Below are 19,405 nucleotides of genomic sequence, written 5' to 3'. Positions count from 1 at the left end.
TTCACCACAAAGATGATTTTCCGGGCTCTTAAGAGTGTTTCTCCTGTCAATAATGTAGAGATCTTGTTGATTCGTCACTAAAACTGTAAAAAAAAAAAAAACTCAAACCCGTGTAGCTTCAAGTAGAGCCCCTTGAAAGTAGTGGAGATGCAGCGCAGAAGTGTTTCAGAATATGGCCCTGTACTCTGCAGCTTCGGTGTTTCTACGTGTTTATCTCCCATTTTTCTCAGTGCCGTATCTAATAATGCCCCCTTTGGTGGTTCACGACGCCACCTTCACCACCCCTCCTCATCCCACGTGGTTTATTTCCTTCGTGAGCTAATCTTTCCTGTAGAATTTTCTTTTTTTCATTGTATTTTGCTGGGTACTTGGTGCTTACTCCTTTTAGTAGTAGTAGAAGTAGTAGTAGTGGTTTTAGTGTTTGTGGTAGTGGTTGTATTAGCGGTAGTACTACTACTACTAGTAGTAGTAGTAGTAGTAGTAGTAGTAGTAGTAGTAGTAGTAATAGTAGTAGTAGTAGTAGTAGTGGTGGTGGTGGTGGTGGTTTCAGCAACAGCAATAAGAACAGCAAAATGATCAGCAGCAGCAGCAGCAGTGTTAGGAATAGATAGTCTAGGACTCTATCTAGGTCATATTATGTATATTACATATAGCTTTTTATTCTCTTTCCTTCCATCCGGCAGTGTGGGAACCAAGCTATGATGAACATTCAAATATAGCAGTATCAGCAAAACTTATCATATCACAGCATGGCAGACTTTCCCATAACGTCACAACACGGAACTAATAAATAAAAAAAAACTGATTCACTGCCATGAGCGCAGGTCTTGGAAGGGTTACCAAACTCCCGGCACCAGATATCACCACGGCCTGCTATATAAGCCTCGCCGGACATTGCCCCGCCACTCATTCCGCCATGGGTGTCCTGAACACCTCACTCCTGCTCGTCACCCTCTTCCTGGCCCTGCCCGCTGGGTCACAGGCCAACACACAATACGTTTTCAACTTCGAAAATGATCTCGAGGGATGGAGTTCTTCGCGTGATTCGTGGAGGTGGGCTGATGAGTCCATCTTGCAGGGCAACACCATCCCGAGTGGCTACTACAAGGGCTTTGCCGTGATGGACAAAAAGTTTACAAGTGGTGAGCTCTACACGACATACTTCACCGCTTCTCAAGGCGGCAACTTCACCATGAAATTCTATCTCCGCTCACAGTACCATTTGTCCAACACCTTCAAGGTGTACACCAAAACTAGATATAACATAGTCAAGCTGTTCCTTGACCTTAAGGAGTACTCCATGCCCACCACTAACAGCTGGACCATCGTGCAGAAAGAACTTCCAGCTGAACCTCAAGATATCATGGTAAGTCTCCCTCAACTCAAAGGCTTTACTTTCCTTCCCCGAGTGATATGTTTTGCATACTTCAGGTGCCATTCTCGTGCTGCTTTACAAATACTGTGCATAGTTACTTCTAAAAATTTAGATCTTTGGTTTTCAATGACTATTGTCTCAATTTTGCAACGCACCTTACAAAACAGACTGCTTCTTCTAAACAAAAAAAAAAAAAAAAAAAAAAAAAAAAAAAAAAAAAAAAATATATATATATATATATATATATATATATATATATATATATATATATATATATATATATATATATATATATATATATATATATATATATATATATATATATATATATATATATATATATATATATATATATATATATATATAAATCTATTGAATGACTTGGATATAGTTTCCTTTCCATTAAATTCATATGACCGGCGTCAACTTGTTCACATTCATGTTTTTCAATAATATGCACGATGATATTTACAAGAGGTGTGTGCACTCAAAAACACAGGTTGGTTTGTTGGGTTTGATTGCGAGCACATCGCCTCCTATTTCCTTCTGGACGTTCTCTCTTGCTCCCTCACAGTTTGAGATCTTATGTTACAACGGCGACAAGGCCCCCGCGGGTCAGCCTCTCTTGGGCTGCGCTATTGATCAGATCATCTTCGAGACGTACAGTGACTCCACCACAGCAGCCCCAACCACAGCGGAACCCACCACTGCAGCCCCCACCACAGCACCTCTAACCACAGCACGACCCACCACAGCACAACCCACCACAGCACAACCCACCACAGAACCTCCACAAACCTCCACAGAACCTCCACAACCCACCACAGAACCTCCACAACCCACCACAGAACCTCCACAACCCACCACAGAACCTCCACAACCCACCACAGAACCTCCACAATCCACCACAGAACCTCCACAACCCACCACAGAACCTCCACAACCCACCACAGAACCTCCACAACCCACCACAGAACCTCCACAATCCACCACAGAACCTCCACAACCCACCACAGAACCTCCACAATCCACCACAGAACCTCCACAACCCACCACAGAACCTCCACAATCCACCACAGAACCTCCACAACCCACCACAGAACCTCCACAATCCACCACAGAACCTCCACAATCCACCACAGAACCTCCACAATCCACCACAGAACCTCCACAATCCACCACAGAACCTCCACAATCCACCACAGAACCTCCACAATCCACCACAGAACCTCCACAATCCACCACAGAACCTCCACAATCCACCACAGAACCTCCACAATCCACCACAGAACCTCCACAATCCACCACAGAACCTCCACAATCCACCACAGCAGCCCCCACCACCGAACTTCCCACCACAGCAGCCACCCCCACAGCACGCCCCATGACAACAGTCCCCAATATCGAACCTTCCACCATAACAGCTCCTACCACAGCTCCCCCCACCACAGCACCTCCCACCACAGCAGCCCCCGGTGGACCCATAACCTTCAACTTCGAGTCCGGGATGGAGGGTTGGTCACTGGTGCACATGAACGAGGGCGCCTTCCGGAGGGTGCACTTCGAGGACGCTGCACACAGAGTCGGTCCTCCCCCAGACGGTCCACAGGTTCTGCAGGTGTTTGCCGACAATGTGCAGACAGGTGTGTTACTCTCGTGTGTGTGTGTGTGTGTGTGTGTGTGTGTGTGTGTGTGTGTGTGTGTGTGTTATAGCTACACCATTTTTTTTCATGCATTATTATTCCTTTGGTTGGTATTGAATCTGGTGACTATAGCACTGACAACACTCAATTCAGTCCAGCAGCACCAGGTATACAGCACATAAAAACATAAGAACACAAGGAAGTAAGGGAAACTACAAGGAGCCAGTAGGCCTATGAAGTGACAGCTGTACAACCTTTATCCTGTATTGATGACCTGTTTACTTTTCCATACCTATATTTTTCTTTACTCTATCTCCTCTTTTTTTCTTTCTTCATTACTTGTTCACCTTCACGTAATGCAATAATGTGGTATAAGATTCCCGCATTCCCTGTATAAAACTAACTATTTATCATCCCTATCCATACAACTATCTAGTCTAACACTAAGCTAACAGTGAAATAACAACACATGAGTAAACTGCTGAGGGTGTTCCAGGCACGGTGGTGGCGAGGAGTCCCCGGCTGCAGGCTACCAAGGATGAGATGATGATAGTGATAAGATTCTGGATGGACGGATCGCAAGACTTCCCCGCACAGCTCAAACTTCGCCGCCAGTTCAGCTACGAGTAAGCAGGAGGAGGAGGAGGAGGAGGAGGAGGAGGAGGAGAAGGAGGAGGAGGAGATTAGTTGTGGTGGTAGAAGTTAAATTATTTTTTCTAGGTTAAAAATTTTCTTAAATATTACGCAGTTTTCAAGAGCAGTTAAGTAAACGTAAGTGATGAGTATATAGATATGAGAGAGAGAGAGAGAGAGAGAGAGAGAGAGAGAGAGAGAGAGAGAGAGAGAGAGAGAGAGAGAGAGAGAGAGAGAGAGAGAGAGAGAGAGAGAGAGAGAGAGAGAGAGAGAGAGAGCCGTAATAACCTGGCGTCCTTTTGTATCTCCCTTCAGTGTCTTCGAAGAGGAGCCCGTTGTGAATCTGGATGCCTTCGGTGACCAGATCAACAATGTGTGGTTCAAATACACCAAGTACAAGAAGCTGGAGGAGGGCGAGACTTTCTACCTCTTCATTGGTAAGTTTCTTGAAGTCCTTTGGTTTTCAACAGAACGAGTGTCTAAATTACAGATCAATTTGGAAACGATAACTGACTTTTATAATGGAATGAACATTTTGGGAATACTAATTTGAAAACAAGAGTAAGCTGTTTTTAAGTTTGTTTCTTCATAGTCTTTAACCTGTTGAGAGATTTTGAGAGTATGCAGCATGTTCATTTATTCAAGTAACCCCCAGACGATTTTATTCAACAATATCAAACTGCAAGGCTCATTTGCTTCTACCTAATCAGTTATTCCTCACGCCTTCAATAGTGAACTCTACGTAAACTTCCACCAGACTATTTTATTAAGCTTGAGAACCCGCAGCAGCCAGAATGTAATGTAGAGAGGAAGGAACTGGAAAAATTATTATACTTATCACCATTTTTATCCTCCCCACTACAGAGGCTTCTCTCGGAGGCGACATGAAGAACTCCGTGGCCGTGAGCAGCATTCAGTTGGACGGCGTCAAGATCATCGAGGACAACGAGCCGATGCTTTTCGACTTCGAGGGTGGACTGACAGGTGGGCCAGGCGGGGTGTGGGACGGGACGCTGCGTGGATGGGCGAGCTTACCGATATATTCCCTGCCACTGTGATTTGTGCATTTCATCAGTCTAAACTCCTTTAATCTGCTGACAGTCTCTTCAACAAGACCTCACAGTTGATGGACTCTCAGCACATCGGATGACTAAAGACTAAAGAAACAGGCTTAACATATTAGAGATTTGAATTACTTCACTATTCACCATGACTGTACTACGTGAAAAACTGATTAAAGCTTGAGATTTCTGTCTTTTAGCACATTAGCTGACGGATAAATGAAATGTAATGAATGAACTTACTTTCTCCTCTTCCTCCTCCTCCAGGATGGACAGCAGGGAAGAACGACGGAGGCATCTGGGAGTTGACCACATGGGAGAAACTGGATCCTTCCCTTAACGTGCCTAAGCCAATAACGGGAGAAAAGTTCCTGATCGCATCACGCTCCAGCATCTACTCTGGTAAGGACTCTCTCTCTCTCTCTCTCTCTCTCTCTCTCTCTCTCTCTCTCTCTCTCTCTCTCTCTCTCTCTCTTAAACAATCCCATTTTTAGTTGACCATAATTACGAGTATTTTCCCGTGAAATTGAGTGACTGTGACTCTCTCTCTCTCTCTCTCTCTCTCTCTCTCTCTCTCTCTCTCTCTCTCTCTCTCTCTCTCTCTCTCTCTCTCTCTCTCTCTCTCTCTCTCTCTCTCCAGGCACCATCACCCTGGAGTCGCCCATCATGGAGGTGAGCCAAGGGACCAATCAGCTTCTGAAGTTTCAATTTTACCTGCGCGGCACTGTCACCTACCCCGTGGTGCTCCGGTGAGTTGAAGCAATAAGGAAATAAGGAACAGTGAAGTGGGTAGATGAGTAAATGCAGCTGTAAGCTAATTCAGTAGTGAGTATTAATCGAGAGTAAATGCATATGTGAACGGTGAAGTGAATAAATAAGTTTAGGAATAAAATCAATTAAGCAGGTGATTAAATTCAAGGGAAACTAATCAAGTGAAAGCGTGAATAGATGCAGATGGAAAAATAATCAATAAAGCAGGTGACTTCGTGTGGGTGTAAATAATTAAGTAAGATCAATAAATGCAGGAGGAAACAATTAAGATAAGGGAACGCAGATGTAAATACAAATCTACTGAGTAATTGCATGTGTAAACAGTTAGGTATGTGATTGAATGAGTAATTGCATATATACATAGATAAATAACTGAGTAATGAGAGGGCAAAGTGAGTAATCGATAGGCAAGTGATCGAATGAGTAATTGCATACATACATAGATAAATAACTGAGTAATGAGAGGGCAAAGTGAGTAATCGATAGGCAAGTGATCGAATGAGTAACTGCATACGTACATAGATAAATGACTGAGTAATGAGAGAGGAAAGAGAGTTATCAATATCTTATCTCAAGCACACATTCACTCATCTCTATATTTAGCACAATACCTGTAAAACAAATTCCTCTTCCTTTCCTCTCACTTACACTTACAAATCTTTCCCATTTCTTGACACACAGAACCTCATCAGCTCATCTCAGACTTACACTTGGCTCATAGTTCGTAATAGTAACGCTTTGTCCTCCCATCGCCACTATTCTCTAAGGCAATAGTAATGATTAGTCAGGTCATTTTGAGTTCATTCTCCATTGATAACGTAAAACTTTATCAGTCTATCACTAGTATCTTGAAAACACCCTTGAAGATTTTGTAACTTCCACTACATGCTGTTGAATGTAACGGAAAGAAGGAGTGTTTAAGTATACGCCCTTAAACATTGACTTTCTCAAGGTAGCATACGCAATCTGTCACTAGAATTTTGAAACTATTATTGAAAAGCCTCTTTAACTTCCAGTGGAGGCTGTTGAGAGTAGTGGGGATAAGGAGTTTTTAATATACGTTTTAAGTATATTAAACATTCTCCTTAAACATTCAATTTTTAATAATGTAACGTCTTGAAATCTTGAAATTTGCGATCTTTAAACATTCAATTTTTCTAACTAGAATCTTGAAAATACCATTGAGAAACCCTACAACTTCCACTGGGGCCTATTGAAAGTAGTGGAGATGGAGAGAGCTTAATTATACGGTCTTTAAACATTCACTTCCCATCACAGCATCCGCAAGAAGACCCCGGACGGCACCTACGACGACCTTCCCTTCATCGACCTGCGAAAGTATGGCAACGTGGACTACCAGCAGTGGATGAGACTTGAGCACGAGATTGAGATTCCAGTCAACCCAGAAGACACCCAGTACCAGGTAATGTCCCCCCCCTCCTCTCTCTCTCTCTCTCTCTCTCTCTCTCTCTCTCTCTCTCTCTCTCTCTCTCTCTCTCTCTCTCTCTCTCTCTCTCTCTTATAACAATACATTTAACTTTTTCTTCCGTTTTCCATTATAAAAAATGTAAAGCAATACTATAAATAAGTTATGTTTTATGTGTAAGTCTCTCTCTCTCTCTCTCTCTCTCTCTCCTCTCTCTCTCTCTCTCTCTCTCTCTCTCTCTCTCTCTCTCTCTCTCTCTCTCTCTCTCTAACACTCCCCCCTTCCTCAGCTCGTGGTGGAGGTGGACCTGGGGTCGAACCTGGGCAACGTGGTGGCTCTGGACGACATTCAGGTGACGCAGATAAGACGCAGATAAGACGCCCCGCCAGGTGGTGCGTGACGAGACCAAGGGCAAGGACATGCAGCTCTTGTTTCTGTTACTCCTGTGTTACTGCTTTCTTTTGCACATGAGGCACGTAACAAACCTAGGGAGAGGAAGATGAGCTCTCGTGTCTTGTTATTCCATTTTTTTTTCGTAAATGATGCGTGTAATAAAACCAGGAATCGATGTTCATCTTTTGTTTCTGTTATTTCTACTTTTCTGTCGTTTTTATAATAGATCATGTGTAGAACAAACCCATGATGATTGTTGACCTTTTGTTCGTTATTCATATTTTTCAGATAGGTAGTAGTTGCCTTTATTGTTTGATCTGTCAGTTACCAATGTACAATTTCTTGTCACGATGTCAGTATTAACTAAAATAGCTCATCTGTAAATAGTAAGGAAGGTGATGAAGTTAATAGACGAAAATGCAATAATGTACAATGAACAGTGAAGACGACTGAGACATTTGTTGTGCAGCATCTCGGAGACAATTAATAAATGCAGCTCTTTTCAGTGCCTTAGTGACATCTTTTGACTTTCCTTCAGTCAATGCGACCTGCTTGTACTTCGCAGTATTACATCATCAGCAGTGGTTTTAGGAGCAAGAGGCTGTCATACACACACTGCCGGTCACTGTCTTGGCGCCTGATGACACGTAATAAACATAATACAAAGAAATAAAGTGTTTCCATTCATTTAAGGTGAAAAATTTACACACGAAAGATAAGAAAGAACTTGAACAATTTATATAAGTTTCATTTAAAATAAGTTACATATTTATATTTATGTGTTTATTTTTAAGTGTCTGTCATTGTGTTTCTTGTTGTTTGCCTGTCTGTTCGCATGTCAGTTTCATTATTTCTGTCATTCTGATAATGTCTCTGTATATGTTTACCACTTGTGCGTCTGTGTCTCTCTCTGGCTGTCTGTCTGTCTGTCTGTCTGTCTCCTTGCGTCTCTTTCTGTCTTTCCATCTATTTCTCTGTGGCTTTTAGTTAGTCAATCAATCACTTACTCAGTTTATGTTTTGCCTGTTGTCTGTTTGTCTAAATCTATGCGGTCCTGTCTGTCTTTCTTTTAGCTTCTCTCTCTCTCTCTCTCTCTCTCTCTCTCTCTCTCTCTCTCTCTCTCTCTCTCTCTCTCTCTCTCTCCAGTCAGTCAGTCAGTCAGTCCCCCTATAGTGCTGCAGGGCTTTCTGCCACACGTAGCTGGTGGCGCCCTGCCCGATCTGGCCGTCCAGGTCGTGCACGAAGAGGAAGGTGCCGTTGTAGTATTCGGGCCGAATGTACTCCGGGACGACCATGCTGCGGCGCCTGGGGAGGGAGGGTCGTGAGGGGGCGTGGGTCGTAAAGAGAGGGAGGAAGAAAGTGATAACCGTGGAAGAGTTGATAATGGTGCCCACGAAACCAAAAAGATCCGTATTCGGAAACGCTTCGCTCTCTCACCACGAGTAATTTCCAAGGACACAGAGATGAGTAGCCGGGTTCTCAAGAGTGTTTCTCCTGTTAATGATATAGAAATCTCGTTAATCTGTCACTAGAACCATAAAAACACCCTTCAAAAGCCTTTTCAAAGCAGTGGAGGTGAGGCGCAGAAGTGTTTCAGAATACGGTCCTGAGACTGGTAACTGTAGTGAGGCTGTATCACGAACGCAATTATCATCTGCAGTGGTGCGCGTCGCCATGACGAGCACCTGAAGGCGTGTCTCACCTCACGTCAAACCACCGCGCGTCCAGGTCCCGCGGCAGTAATCCCGTCACGTACACGTCCTCCAGGAACAGCGGCGGCGAGGTCCTGCTTCGGTCCACCTGCAGCATGCTGTCCACCAGGTCGCGGTGCAGCACGTAGGCGTACCCTTGGCAATAGGGCGGGTACACGGCGCCTGCGTACTCCCAAGGCTCCACCACGTAGTGCGCCAAGCACCCCATTTGGTGGGCGTCGCGGCAGACAGAGCGCGTCTTGGAGCGCGCACACACCGCGTCATTGCTGCCCTCCGCAAACTTCAGCACGTCCAGCAGCGCCCAGAAGTTGATAAAGGCATCCACGTCACATTTCAGCACCCAGGTGGCGTTGCTGCAGTAGGCGCGGAACCAGTGCAGCGCGGCCAGGGACTTCACCGTCAGATTCCTTCTCGTCTCCAGAAAGTCAAACTGTACTATGTCCCCGTACTTGTCGCTCTCCTCCTGCAGGTGCCGCTGCGTCACCGCCGAGGGCACAGCGGCGATGATGAACACCGTCCGGATCTTGAGCCTCTGTGAAATAGCCTCGCTCGCCCACATTTTCCGAATCAGGTCTCGGTGGTACACTTGCGTGGGATTGGACGTGATGGTGTTCAGGAGATACACGTCCTGATCCTTGCACGTATCCGGCTCATTTATCCGCAAACCGTAAGGCCAGCCGGGGATTTTAGCGTATTTGTCATCATGTTTCACTTCCTCCACTTCGTTGAGTGCAGGGTGGGCGGAGAGCACGGCGGGGAGGGCGGAGGGACTGGCGTTCTGCGTGTGGCGTGCCTGGCGGGTCTGTACCAGCGGCCGCGGGTTGATGGTCAGCAGGAGTGTCAGCATTGTCCCCACGATCACGGTCGCCATCACCGCCGCCGCCATCCGCTTGGGGCTCGATCGGCTTCCCATGAACATGGCAGTGAGAGAACCAGTCACTCAGTTCACTAGTAATTCAAGACGTTGATTCCCTCTGCACCACCGCGGCCATCACACAACAATATATTCATTTACAGTCATTTTCCGAAACATCAACAAGTATTCACTATAAACTCAACACAGTGAACATACTCCCTCGCGTCCTCACTTCCTTCACTTGCTGGACCTCGGAAACACAGCAAAACAAACCTTCATTTAGTACACCACTTAAATAACACTTAGATACACGGAGCTGAAGGGCGCTAGCGATGAGGACTGACGGGGAGACCAGACCTTGCGTGGGAGGCAGCGGAGGTGGAAGTGTTGGAGGGAATGAGCGAGCGTGGAGTCTCATGGTGAGAGGCAAACGGTAGCGGTGAGTAGAGACGAGCACCAGGTACAGTTAGTTCCCTTCTCGCCAGTCACGCGGGGTCCAGGCAGGTGTGGCGTGGGACTGGGAGGCCCGCGCGGATGACAACTTCTCCCATCCGATCAGAACTTCCTTCCGCGGCGGTGTGAGAGAACGGGATCGAGAGGTGTTTTGCTCAGGGGGGCGCTAAGGAAGAGATGGTGGTGGTGGTGGTGGTGGTGGTGGTGGCTTGTCTCCATAAATTAGATAATTTACAGTGACGAAAATAAATGAATAAGTAAAATAAGGGAAATTTACTAAAAATGGGAAAGAATATAGTGTGTGTGTGTGTGTGTGTGTGTGTGTGTGTGTGTGTGTGTGACGTTAATTTTTCGGTTGACTGATGGCCACTGTTTGTTGTTGTTGATGTTGTTGTTGTTGTTACCTTCTTTACCTTTTTACACAAGTTTAGATAGATTTCCTTTCGCTCGACCAAATTTCCTTAGCGTTATGCTATTTTTTTTCTTTTTTTTTCTTTCTTTTTTTTCTTTTTTTTACATTTTTAGTTTTATCTCTGAATGTTCTATTTAAGTACAAGCTTATAATCAATAAAGCTTTGTGTGTGTGTGTGTGTGTGTGTGTGTGTGTGTGTGTGTGTGTGTGTGTGTGTTCTAAGACGATGAACCTTAGTTCTCTCACACACACACACACACACACACACACACACACGTTTATCATTTCTTATTTTTCTTTATACATTTTCTCAATCAACACCAAGTAACCACAAATAGTTTCTTCCCTCCATCCCCAATCTACAACCCAGTCCACATTATTATAGTTACCCCCAGAAATTTTCGTTCTCTTCGTCGTACCTTCGAACATAGAAAACGAAATCTATCCAGACTCCCCTTGGGACACTAATACATTTACGATGACTCTATCTAAACTTGACTTATGTTCTCTGGATCAAGTTTATTCTCGACTCCTACCGACTTGAAAGGCTCTTCTGTAAACTTAAGTATGTATTATGGAGAAAAGTAACTCATGCACCTCTTCTTCTTCTTCTTCCTTCTCCTCCTCCTCTATTTTCTATCTCAAAAGCAGTGAAGTATCAAGGAAAGGAAAAATGCTTAATAGAATACTATATGAAGAAAATAAAGGAGAAATAAAGATGCTCCGGAAAATACAATGTTACAAATACTTTTCTGTACTTGCTAACTAGACGCCGCGTTTCAGCAGAGTATAACATATCTGAACTTCCTCTTCATCCTGTGGCTTTGTGGTACAGCTCTTGTCTAACGGTCGTGAGGTGCGAGTTCGATCCTGCCTCACGGTGATTTCTCAGCGGGAGATGCAGCGGCTTCTCGTAATACTGGTGGGTGCTTTACGACCCGCTCAACTTAATTACACCTCCTGATTCTGCTTCTATTATTTTTCCATCATTTAGTATTCTAGTTTCTACGTTCTCTCTTCCTTTCTTTCTTTCTCCTCGTTTTTTTTTTTTAGCATTTCTCTTTGTTCTCTTCTTCTCTTCTTTATCTGTCTAATTCTTTAGTTTCTGTGTTGTTTCTCCTTTTCTCTCCTCCTCCTCGTTGTTAGCATTACAGTTCTCTTTGTTCTCTTCTTTTCCTTATCTGTTTCTCCCTTTTTTTTTTTCGTCTATCTGGGAGTGAAGGCGCCACTCTTTTGTGTTCTATTTGTGGCAAGGCTGTTCTGCTCCTCTTCTTTGTTTTGCCTCATTTTTTCATCATTATCATTGACTCCCTAATGGCGGTCTATTCTAGGCTGAGTGTACCTGGAGACACACACACACACACACACACACACACACACACACACACACACACACACACACACACACACACACTTCCTGCCTTGTTACCTGCCGCATGTGCACTTCGTCTCACTTGTGTGTGTGTGTGTGTGTGTGTGTGTGTGTGTGTGTGTGGAGGAGGGAGACGAGTAGGAATATAAGAGAAAAATGGACAAGATGAAGTAAAAGGAGGACAAAGACGTTACCTCTCCTCTTCTTCCTCCTTCTCCTCCTCCTCTTCTTCCTCCTCCTCCGCCTCCTCCCCCCCCCCCCCACCCAGAACGTGTCATGGGCATGCGTTGTGGTGCACCTCACAAAAACACCACAGAAAAACCTCATATGCTTGTCCTCCCAAATTCAACACCCTCACCCTTCCTTACCCTCACTACCCACACCCACCTTCCCTCACCCCCAACCCTCCCCATCTCCCACCTTTTCCTCTTACCCTCTCCCCACACTCCGTTTCGACCCGATCTTCCGCTACACTCCCTACCTCGCCCCAGTTCTTCCTCTGCGTCCCAAATCCCTCATAGTTCTTCTCTCTCTCTCTCTCTCTCTCTCTCTCTCTCTCTCTCTCTCTCTCTCTCTCTCTCAGTCGTACCCGAAGTGCCCCGTTCGTTTGGGTCCTGCTTTATTCGATACCCAGCTGGTCACTTAAATTATTGCTTTTCTTACTAAATGCTCTTTTTTTTCTGTGTGTGTGTGTGTGTGTGTGTGTGTGTGTGTGTGTGTGTGTGGTAATTAGTTGTATCACCGTCGAATCTCTTGGTGTTTTTGTTTTGAAGTGATTTTCTATTTCCCTTTTGTTTTGGTTGTTTGTTTTACTTATATATTAGAATTACGTTTGTTTTCGCTGTCTCCACGTTTTCTCTCCTTTTCATTTTTTTTTTTATTTCCTTCTTAAACGAGCACAGTGATAATCCCTGGAGCTTAAAGAACAAGAGACGAAACAAACACACACACACACACACACACACACACACACACCTAGACTTACTCGGAATCTAGGGTTTAAGGGAGGACTAAGGTAAAAAAACGAACACGGCGACACTGCCTTCCACTTGTCTCCTCTCGTTCCTTCATAAGATGTTTCAAAATCCCCTGGTGCCACGACGCTTCCCTTCCCTGTGCAGTGATGGGTGTGTGGGTGTCTTGCGGTATCTTAGGTGTGAAATGAGGCCACAGGAACTACCATTAAGAAAGTGTCGCATCATGTAGCGTCTCTATAACGAATCTATATTTTGTCTTCGGTTATCGTTTTTTTCCTTCTTTCTTTTTATTTATTTATTTATTTACTTATTTTATTTTTGTTCTAATGAGGTTAGTTGGGTGTAAGAAAGTGGTTAAAGTTTTTTTTTTTTTTTCTGGAAGTGATTTTCCTGACTCTCTCTCTCTCTCTCTCTCTCTCTCTCTCTCTCTCTCTCTCTCTCTCTCTCTCTCTCTCTCTCTCTCTCTCTCATGATCGACAGGCACTTGACTTCACTTCTTCTATAAATCAAAATTCCAGAAGTCATGGTTATAAGTGTTTTCAGCATCGTATGAGTGCAGTTCATTGCTATTATTAACTGTAACAACAAAAGCCTAAACGCCTCCACTCGTGTGTAAAAGATACTGGAGTGTGCGTATGTGTATGTGTGTGTGTGTGTGTGTGTGTGTGTGTGTGTGTGTGTGTGTGTGTGTGTGTGTGTGTGTGTGTGTGACGGTAACACATGTGCAGTGCCGCCTCTATTAGACAAGGAACAGGAGCAAATCACACTCAATTCAGGCATGGAGGCGCCGCGGGACTCTTACCCTTACAACGCTTACAACTCCCGCCCTCCCTCGAGTCCCCGCCTCGTATCAAGTTATGTTTACACTGTTAATTACCATATTTACTTTTTAGATAAACTCGATTTTTATCTCGCGCCTTGAGGCCAATTTTTATCTCCGCTAGCCACGCCCACCACCGCCAACCCAACAGGCAGGCGGCAACCCGCGTCCCCGAGCGTGTGTTAATCTCCCAACACGAGCAAGCGGACACCCGTGACAAGCGTTCTGTGAGGCTGCGTTCAGGGCCGCGCCGCCTGCCCTTCCTCACCCTCGCCTGGATCCTGTTGCCCCTAACGAGCAGCCGATAACACCGCGGATAACACAAAGAGACACTTCGTTGTGGTGATAACTTGGCTGCGTGACTCCGGCTGACGGCCTACGTGCTCCTGACGGGCGATAACTACATCAACTCGAGAGGCTGACGGACGGCACTGACGAGTTGGCTTCTCCTTTCACATATTTTTAGACAATCACTGGTGTGCGTCGCTCTCTTAACACGCCGCGGCCTCAGCGTGCCAAAATATGATATATTTAAGACGCCCTCCCCGTCCTCCCACTCACGGGCGGAAATAACAGTAAATAAATAAACTCGTACTAATGACAAAACCTCTCACAACAATACTTAGACAACTAAATGAAGGGTATTATTTTATTCTGCTGTTTTAGCTGCCCGGCGCGGTGGACAGCGGCTCCCCACCCACCGGGCTGCACGCGTCAACATTACAGTAATGAGACAACCCAAACAAATACGCCGGCAGGAGGCCTCCCCGCCCCTCGCATCTCAATAACTTGGTTGTTTTGATAGGTCACGCTGGGCCGGGACGCTAGTGACGACCTGCTGCTGTTGAAAGGACCAGAAAGAAGCTGCCGGGAGGGGAAGAGGAGGAGGAGGAGGAGGAGGAGGAGGAGGAGGAAAGATACGTCCCCGTCTTCCTCGCCGGCAGGAGACGTAGCACATGTTGTAGACGCCCCTAACGACGAGACATTTATCTCCAGCCAAACAGCGTCCCCTGAGGGTATGAGCGTCTGGCGGGGATGCCACAAAAACGCAAGGGTCGGGCTGCGGCTGCTCGGCCAAATACGACGGTAAATAATGCAATAAATAATAAAGTCGTCGACACCTGCGACGTCCAGCTGTGAGGAACACGCCGGGAACATTTGGCAATTAGTCCCGCTGATAAGACAGGTGCTAATGGGTGCGTTAGGCCGGCAATTACACGCCGCGACCCGCACACTGCCGACGCTGGAAAACACACGCACGAAACCTTCAGTCACGCCAAGAATCTCGAGTCAATGAGAACACGGCGCGAGGGAGACGCTGGATGGTGCAGGAGGCGAGCTGCATGTAGCGTGTGGAGGTTTCTGGCAGCCGCGGGCGAGGGCCGGGAGGAGGGGTGGCACCCTTGATGTTACCCACCGTCTGGCACCCCAACAGCCCCCAGGCACCGCCAACACCTCGCCCCGATTAATGGTGTGGCTCCTGGCGGGATCCAATGTGACGGGCCGGAATGTTCTGAACCAGGGTGAAGCGCGCCCAGCCCCGCCCAGACCCACAACAGCCGCCACTCATACGAGGCAGAAGGCGGTGAAGGGGATGAATGGAGAGTACAACAGAGGAGACCACCGATGACACAGCAAGACTGCCTCAAGACATACCACGCCACTCAGATACAACCCGATGGAAGAATCTGGCTATAAGGAAAATGTAAATAGTGAAATACTGTGAACGAGACACTACACTGAGGACAAGAAGATGAAGGAAGACAAGGAGAACAAAGACAAAAGAGTAGGAAGAGGAAGAGAAGAACAAGATATCGGAAGAGGGGAATGAGAAGGGATAAGAAGACGAAGGAGGAGACGAGAGAGTAATGATCCTTACGTATTCCACAATTAACATTAAACGGGTGGGAGTGATTACTCTCCTAGAAGCAGCGCTGGAGGCCCGGGAGGAGGTGCCACGTCCTGAGGGAAGAGCGGGCGTCCTTCCACACTCCCCTCACCTGTTTCTAAATGAAGAGGACACCGTGCGCACCTGTTCCACTTACGCTCACCTGTTCAGTACCCCCACCAGCATCCACACCTTTACCAGACGAAGCATCTCTCATTACCAAATTAAAAGGAACAAGACGAAGAAGCGTTTGCACCTCGAAGTACAAATCCATCCGGGAAATAAAGCGAGAATTTCTAAACGGACGCTCAAATTTCCCGTAAACTCTGGTCGTGGACGCCATCTTCCCCCACACATCAAAGGACGGAGAGAGAGAGGCATCACATCTCGCTCCTCTCAGATGTTCAGACGCGCGGATGCTGGAAGATATCATCACAATCATCTACTGTGGAACATGCAAATGAGGATGATAAGAGGCCTGAGCGGGCGTGAATTTGAGAAGTGCCAGGACCGGGAGTGCCACTTGGACGAGGAGAGGGAGGAGGAGGAGGGGGAGGGGAGGAGGAGCAAGGGAGGGTTATGAGATGAGATGAGAGAAGACGAGAAGGGAAGATGCTATGGTGCAGAAGGAGGTCGTGAAGGAGGTGATGGTGGTAATAGTGGTAGTAGTGGTCTTGGTAAAGAACGAAGAAGTAGGAGGAGGATGGATATGAGATGAAGAAAGAGGAGGAGAGAAGATGCCAAGATGGAGAAGATGGTGATAAGAGAGGAAGTAGTGGTGATCATGATAAAGGAGAGAAGAGGAGGAGGAAAAAGAGAACGTGCTATGAGGAGGAGGAAGAGGAGGAATACAGTACGTTGTGGCGGTCGATGTGAAGAAAGAAAGAAAGAGGAAGAGTAGGAAGAACAAGAAGAAAAGGAAGAAGAGGAGAAAGAGACTAAACATGTAATGAAACACAAAGAAAAAGAAAAAAGAAACGATAGTAAGGAAGATAGTAATAGAAACAATGGAAGTATAGGCGGGGTTATGGTGGCAGTGTCTAAGGTGGTGGGGGAAGAGGGTGCCACAGTGCCACAGAACACAGAGGGAGGCTCTCTGGGTGGCACTGGTGACGTTAATTGGTAGGAGGGCCATTGTTTGTTGTCACAGGGATCGGTGTTGGTAGGGGCAAGTGTCGTGATGGGTGTAACTTTGCCATGATGGAGAGAGAGAGAGAGAGAGAGAGAGAGAGAGAGAGAGAGAGAGAGAGAGAGAGAGAGAGAGAGAGAGAGAGAGAGAGAGAGAAATACACGCATACCCATCCACTTACACACACACACACACACACACACACACACACACAGTGAATGAAGCAAACATAAGACAGACTACACACAGAAAAAAAAAAAAAAAGAGAGAGAGAGACAGAGAGGGGAAAAACGACAGATCTGGGAACACTGACAATAAAAACAGAAAGAAAGAGTCAATGAAACAGACAAAACAAACTGAAAGAGACACAGACAAAATGACAAAGACAAAGAAAAGACTACGTAAAAGAGAAAAAGGAACAAATATTACATACACAAATACAGAAACAAAAAGGAAGAGAACATGAGGAACAAGCAAACTAAAAGAAACTAAAAGGAAAAGAAAAATAGCCATACAGACAGACATAAAGCCGGAGACAGAAACAAAAGAAAAAAAAGCATAACTACACAAAAACAGAAAAGAAAACAAAGTGAAAAAGAGGAAGTAAAACAGGAAAGAAGAAAGAGAAAAAGGAAGAATAAAAGGAAGAAACAGAGAAGCAAATGAAAAGAATAAATAAATGTTCATTAGGTTATGAAGAGAAGGGCAGCTAAGGTCAACTGAATTATGAGAAATAATGAAGATTTATGAGGAATGTAAGAGAAAAAATGATGACGATTTATTAGGACGAATGAGGAGTGATGACAAATTAAGGAGAAAGACACGAGAAATAATGAGGAAACGTGAGGAATAGCGAAGACTGTTGAGACAAATGGTAAGGAATGATGGTGAGGGATGAGAGAATTATGAAGTGTTATGAGAAATTCTAATGGGAAGATGAGAAAGAATTAAGAAATATGAGAAATTATGCGAGAATAGAAGAAAGGGAGCGATAGATTATGGCAGAATTATGAGAAATTATGAGGAATTATGAGGAATACTGAGTTGGATGATAAATGATGAAGCAACAAGGAGGAATGATAAGGAATGATGTAAAAATGATGAAATATGAAGTTATAGAGGATTACAGGAATTTTACAAAGAAATTTCGAGAGTTTAAGAAATTATGAGAAAATGTGAAGAATAATGAGAAACTGGAGTTCATTATGAGGGAAAAGATGAACTGATGAATGAATGAAAAGGAAAACTACGAAAATCCATGAGGGAATGTACTGAAAGTCGGAAAATGTTCAGATATTAAAGAAAGAAAAGCTGAGAAAATTATGAGAACTTATGAAGAAGCAAAAGAATGCTAAAGAACGAGACATGAAGAAAACTAAGGAATAATGGAATGATGGAGAATGTTGAGATATTAATTAAAGAAGAACGACGAAAGAAAAGATGAGATAATTATCAGATCATATTAGAGAGTAAGATGAAGGATGTAGCATGAATAGGTATGAGGAAGGATAGAATGAGAATACCAGAGAGGATTGAGATGTGAAAGACGAAAAAAAAAAATGAGATAAAGAAGGAAAAAAAAAGACACTGAGGAATGAAGATTGAAGAGGTGATGGAATGAAGGAGTGTTGAAATAAGATTAATATTGAGATAAAAGATGAAAATAATGGGAGGGCTTATGAGGAACCACAAGGAATACTGACGAATGAAGCATTAAAAGAGAGAAACTAATAAATAAAGATAAAAAAATACAATAAATACTAAGAAATGTAGGATGAACAAATGAAGAAATGACGAAATGGTAGAAATTGAGGTATGGGAACAAATGATAAAAGAAAAAAAAAGAGAGAAAATGGATGAAAAACATTAAAAGGAACCAATCCCAAGGAACGCTGAGGAATGTAGATGAGTGAAGGGGGTCAGTAGATGTGACCTCAATAACCATCCCGGCCCAGGCTTGTCAGGTCAGGACGAGTTCAAGAGCGAGGTCACCCTTCCTCAAAGACCTTCCCTTTCACCTCCGCCCCAGTCACGTGACCCCGCCCTGACCTCCAGCCACGCGATACCGTCCTTCACCTACCCCACTTTCTTTTTATGAGAGAGAGAGAGAGAGAGAGAGAGAGAGAGAGAGAGAGAGAGAGAGAGAGAGAGAGAGAGAGAGAGAGAGAGAGAGAGAGAGAGAATCTAAATAAAACCTAGATGGAAGTTGTACGAATAATAATAATAATAATAATAATAATAATAATAATAATAATAATAATAATAATAATAATAATAATCTTGCTCAGGCGCAGCACTCAACAAGATCAAAGGGAAGGAAGAAAACATGTCACAGAGAAAAGAAACAGTCTCTCTCTCTCTCTCTCTCTCTCTCTCTCTCTCTCTCTCTCTCTCTCTCTCTCTCTCTCTCTCTCTCTCTCTCTCTCTGTCTCGAGCGGGGCAACTTAGCACTATATGAGTCAGCTGGAGAGAAAAAAGACGCAC

The 19,405-nt window shown here is 44.8% G+C and overlaps 2 protein-coding genes and 1 long non-coding RNA gene across 4 annotated transcripts in view; 1 reads left to right on the top strand and 2 right to left on the bottom strand.

Annotated features, from left to right (window-relative positions):
- The first annotated feature begins 889 nt into the window (after nt 1-889).
- LOC135112031 (uncharacterized) lies at nt 890-7,976 on the top strand. Its single transcript, XM_064025890.1, has 9 exons — nt 890-1,366; nt 1,950-3,018; nt 3,515-3,644; nt 3,967-4,088; nt 4,516-4,635; nt 4,980-5,114; nt 5,353-5,461; nt 6,762-6,906; nt 7,199-7,976. Exons 1-9 carry the CDS (start codon nt 917-919, stop codon nt 7,283-7,285), a joined length of 2,367 nt encoding a protein of 788 aa, XP_063881960.1. The 5' UTR covers nt 890-916; the 3' UTR covers nt 7,286-7,976.
- Nucleotides 4,467-5,080, bottom strand: LOC135112033 (uncharacterized). Its single transcript, XR_010274005.1, has 2 exons — nt 4,956-5,080; nt 4,467-4,664 (listed from the first exon to the last, which is right to left on the bottom strand). It is a non-coding gene; the product is annotated as an uncharacterized LOC135112033 (long non-coding RNA).
- A 58-nt stretch (nt 7,977-8,034) lies between the features above and the next one.
- The window catches only part of LOC135112032 (beta-1,3-galactosyltransferase 5-like), a 139,477-nt gene continuing 128,106 nt past the window's right edge, over nt 8,035-19,405 (bottom strand). Inside the window, exons 1-2 of one of the 2 annotated variants that reach the window (XM_064025891.1) lie at nt 9,005-11,015; nt 8,035-8,607 (exon numbers count right to left, since the gene is read on the bottom strand). In XM_064025891.1, coding sequence (XP_063881961.1) covers nt 8,457-8,607; nt 9,005-9,933 — 1,080 coding nt within the window. In that variant the 5' untranslated portion in view covers nt 9,934-11,015 and the 3' untranslated portion in view covers nt 8,035-8,456. Of the gene's footprint in view, nt 8,608-9,004; nt 11,016-19,405 lie in introns of those variants that run through there. The other variant, XR_010274004.1, reaches the window with a different exon arrangement.

Source organism: Scylla paramamosain, chromosome 23, assembly GCF_035594125.1.
Source record: "Scylla paramamosain isolate STU-SP2022 chromosome 23, ASM3559412v1, whole genome shotgun sequence".
Lineage (NCBI taxonomy): Eukaryota > Metazoa > Arthropoda > Malacostraca > Decapoda > Portunidae > Scylla > Scylla paramamosain.
Note: the sequence above shows the minus strand (reverse complement) of the source record. Positions and strands in the feature narration are given on the sequence as shown.

Bases quoted from the DNA above. Each gene is read 5' to 3' on its own strand.
- LOC135112031 (XM_064025890.1), top strand. From the start codon at position 917: ATGGGTGTCCTGAACACCTCACTCCTGCTCGTCACCCTCTTCCTGGCC. The intron at 3,019-3,514 runs GTGTGTTACTCT...AGGGTGTTCCAG, and splicing joins TGCCGACAATGTGCAGACAG to GCACGGTGGTGGCGAGGAGT. The intron at 5,462-6,761 runs GTGAGTTGAAGC...TTCCCATCACAG, and splicing joins ACCTACCCCGTGGTGCTCCG to CATCCGCAAGAAGACCCCGG.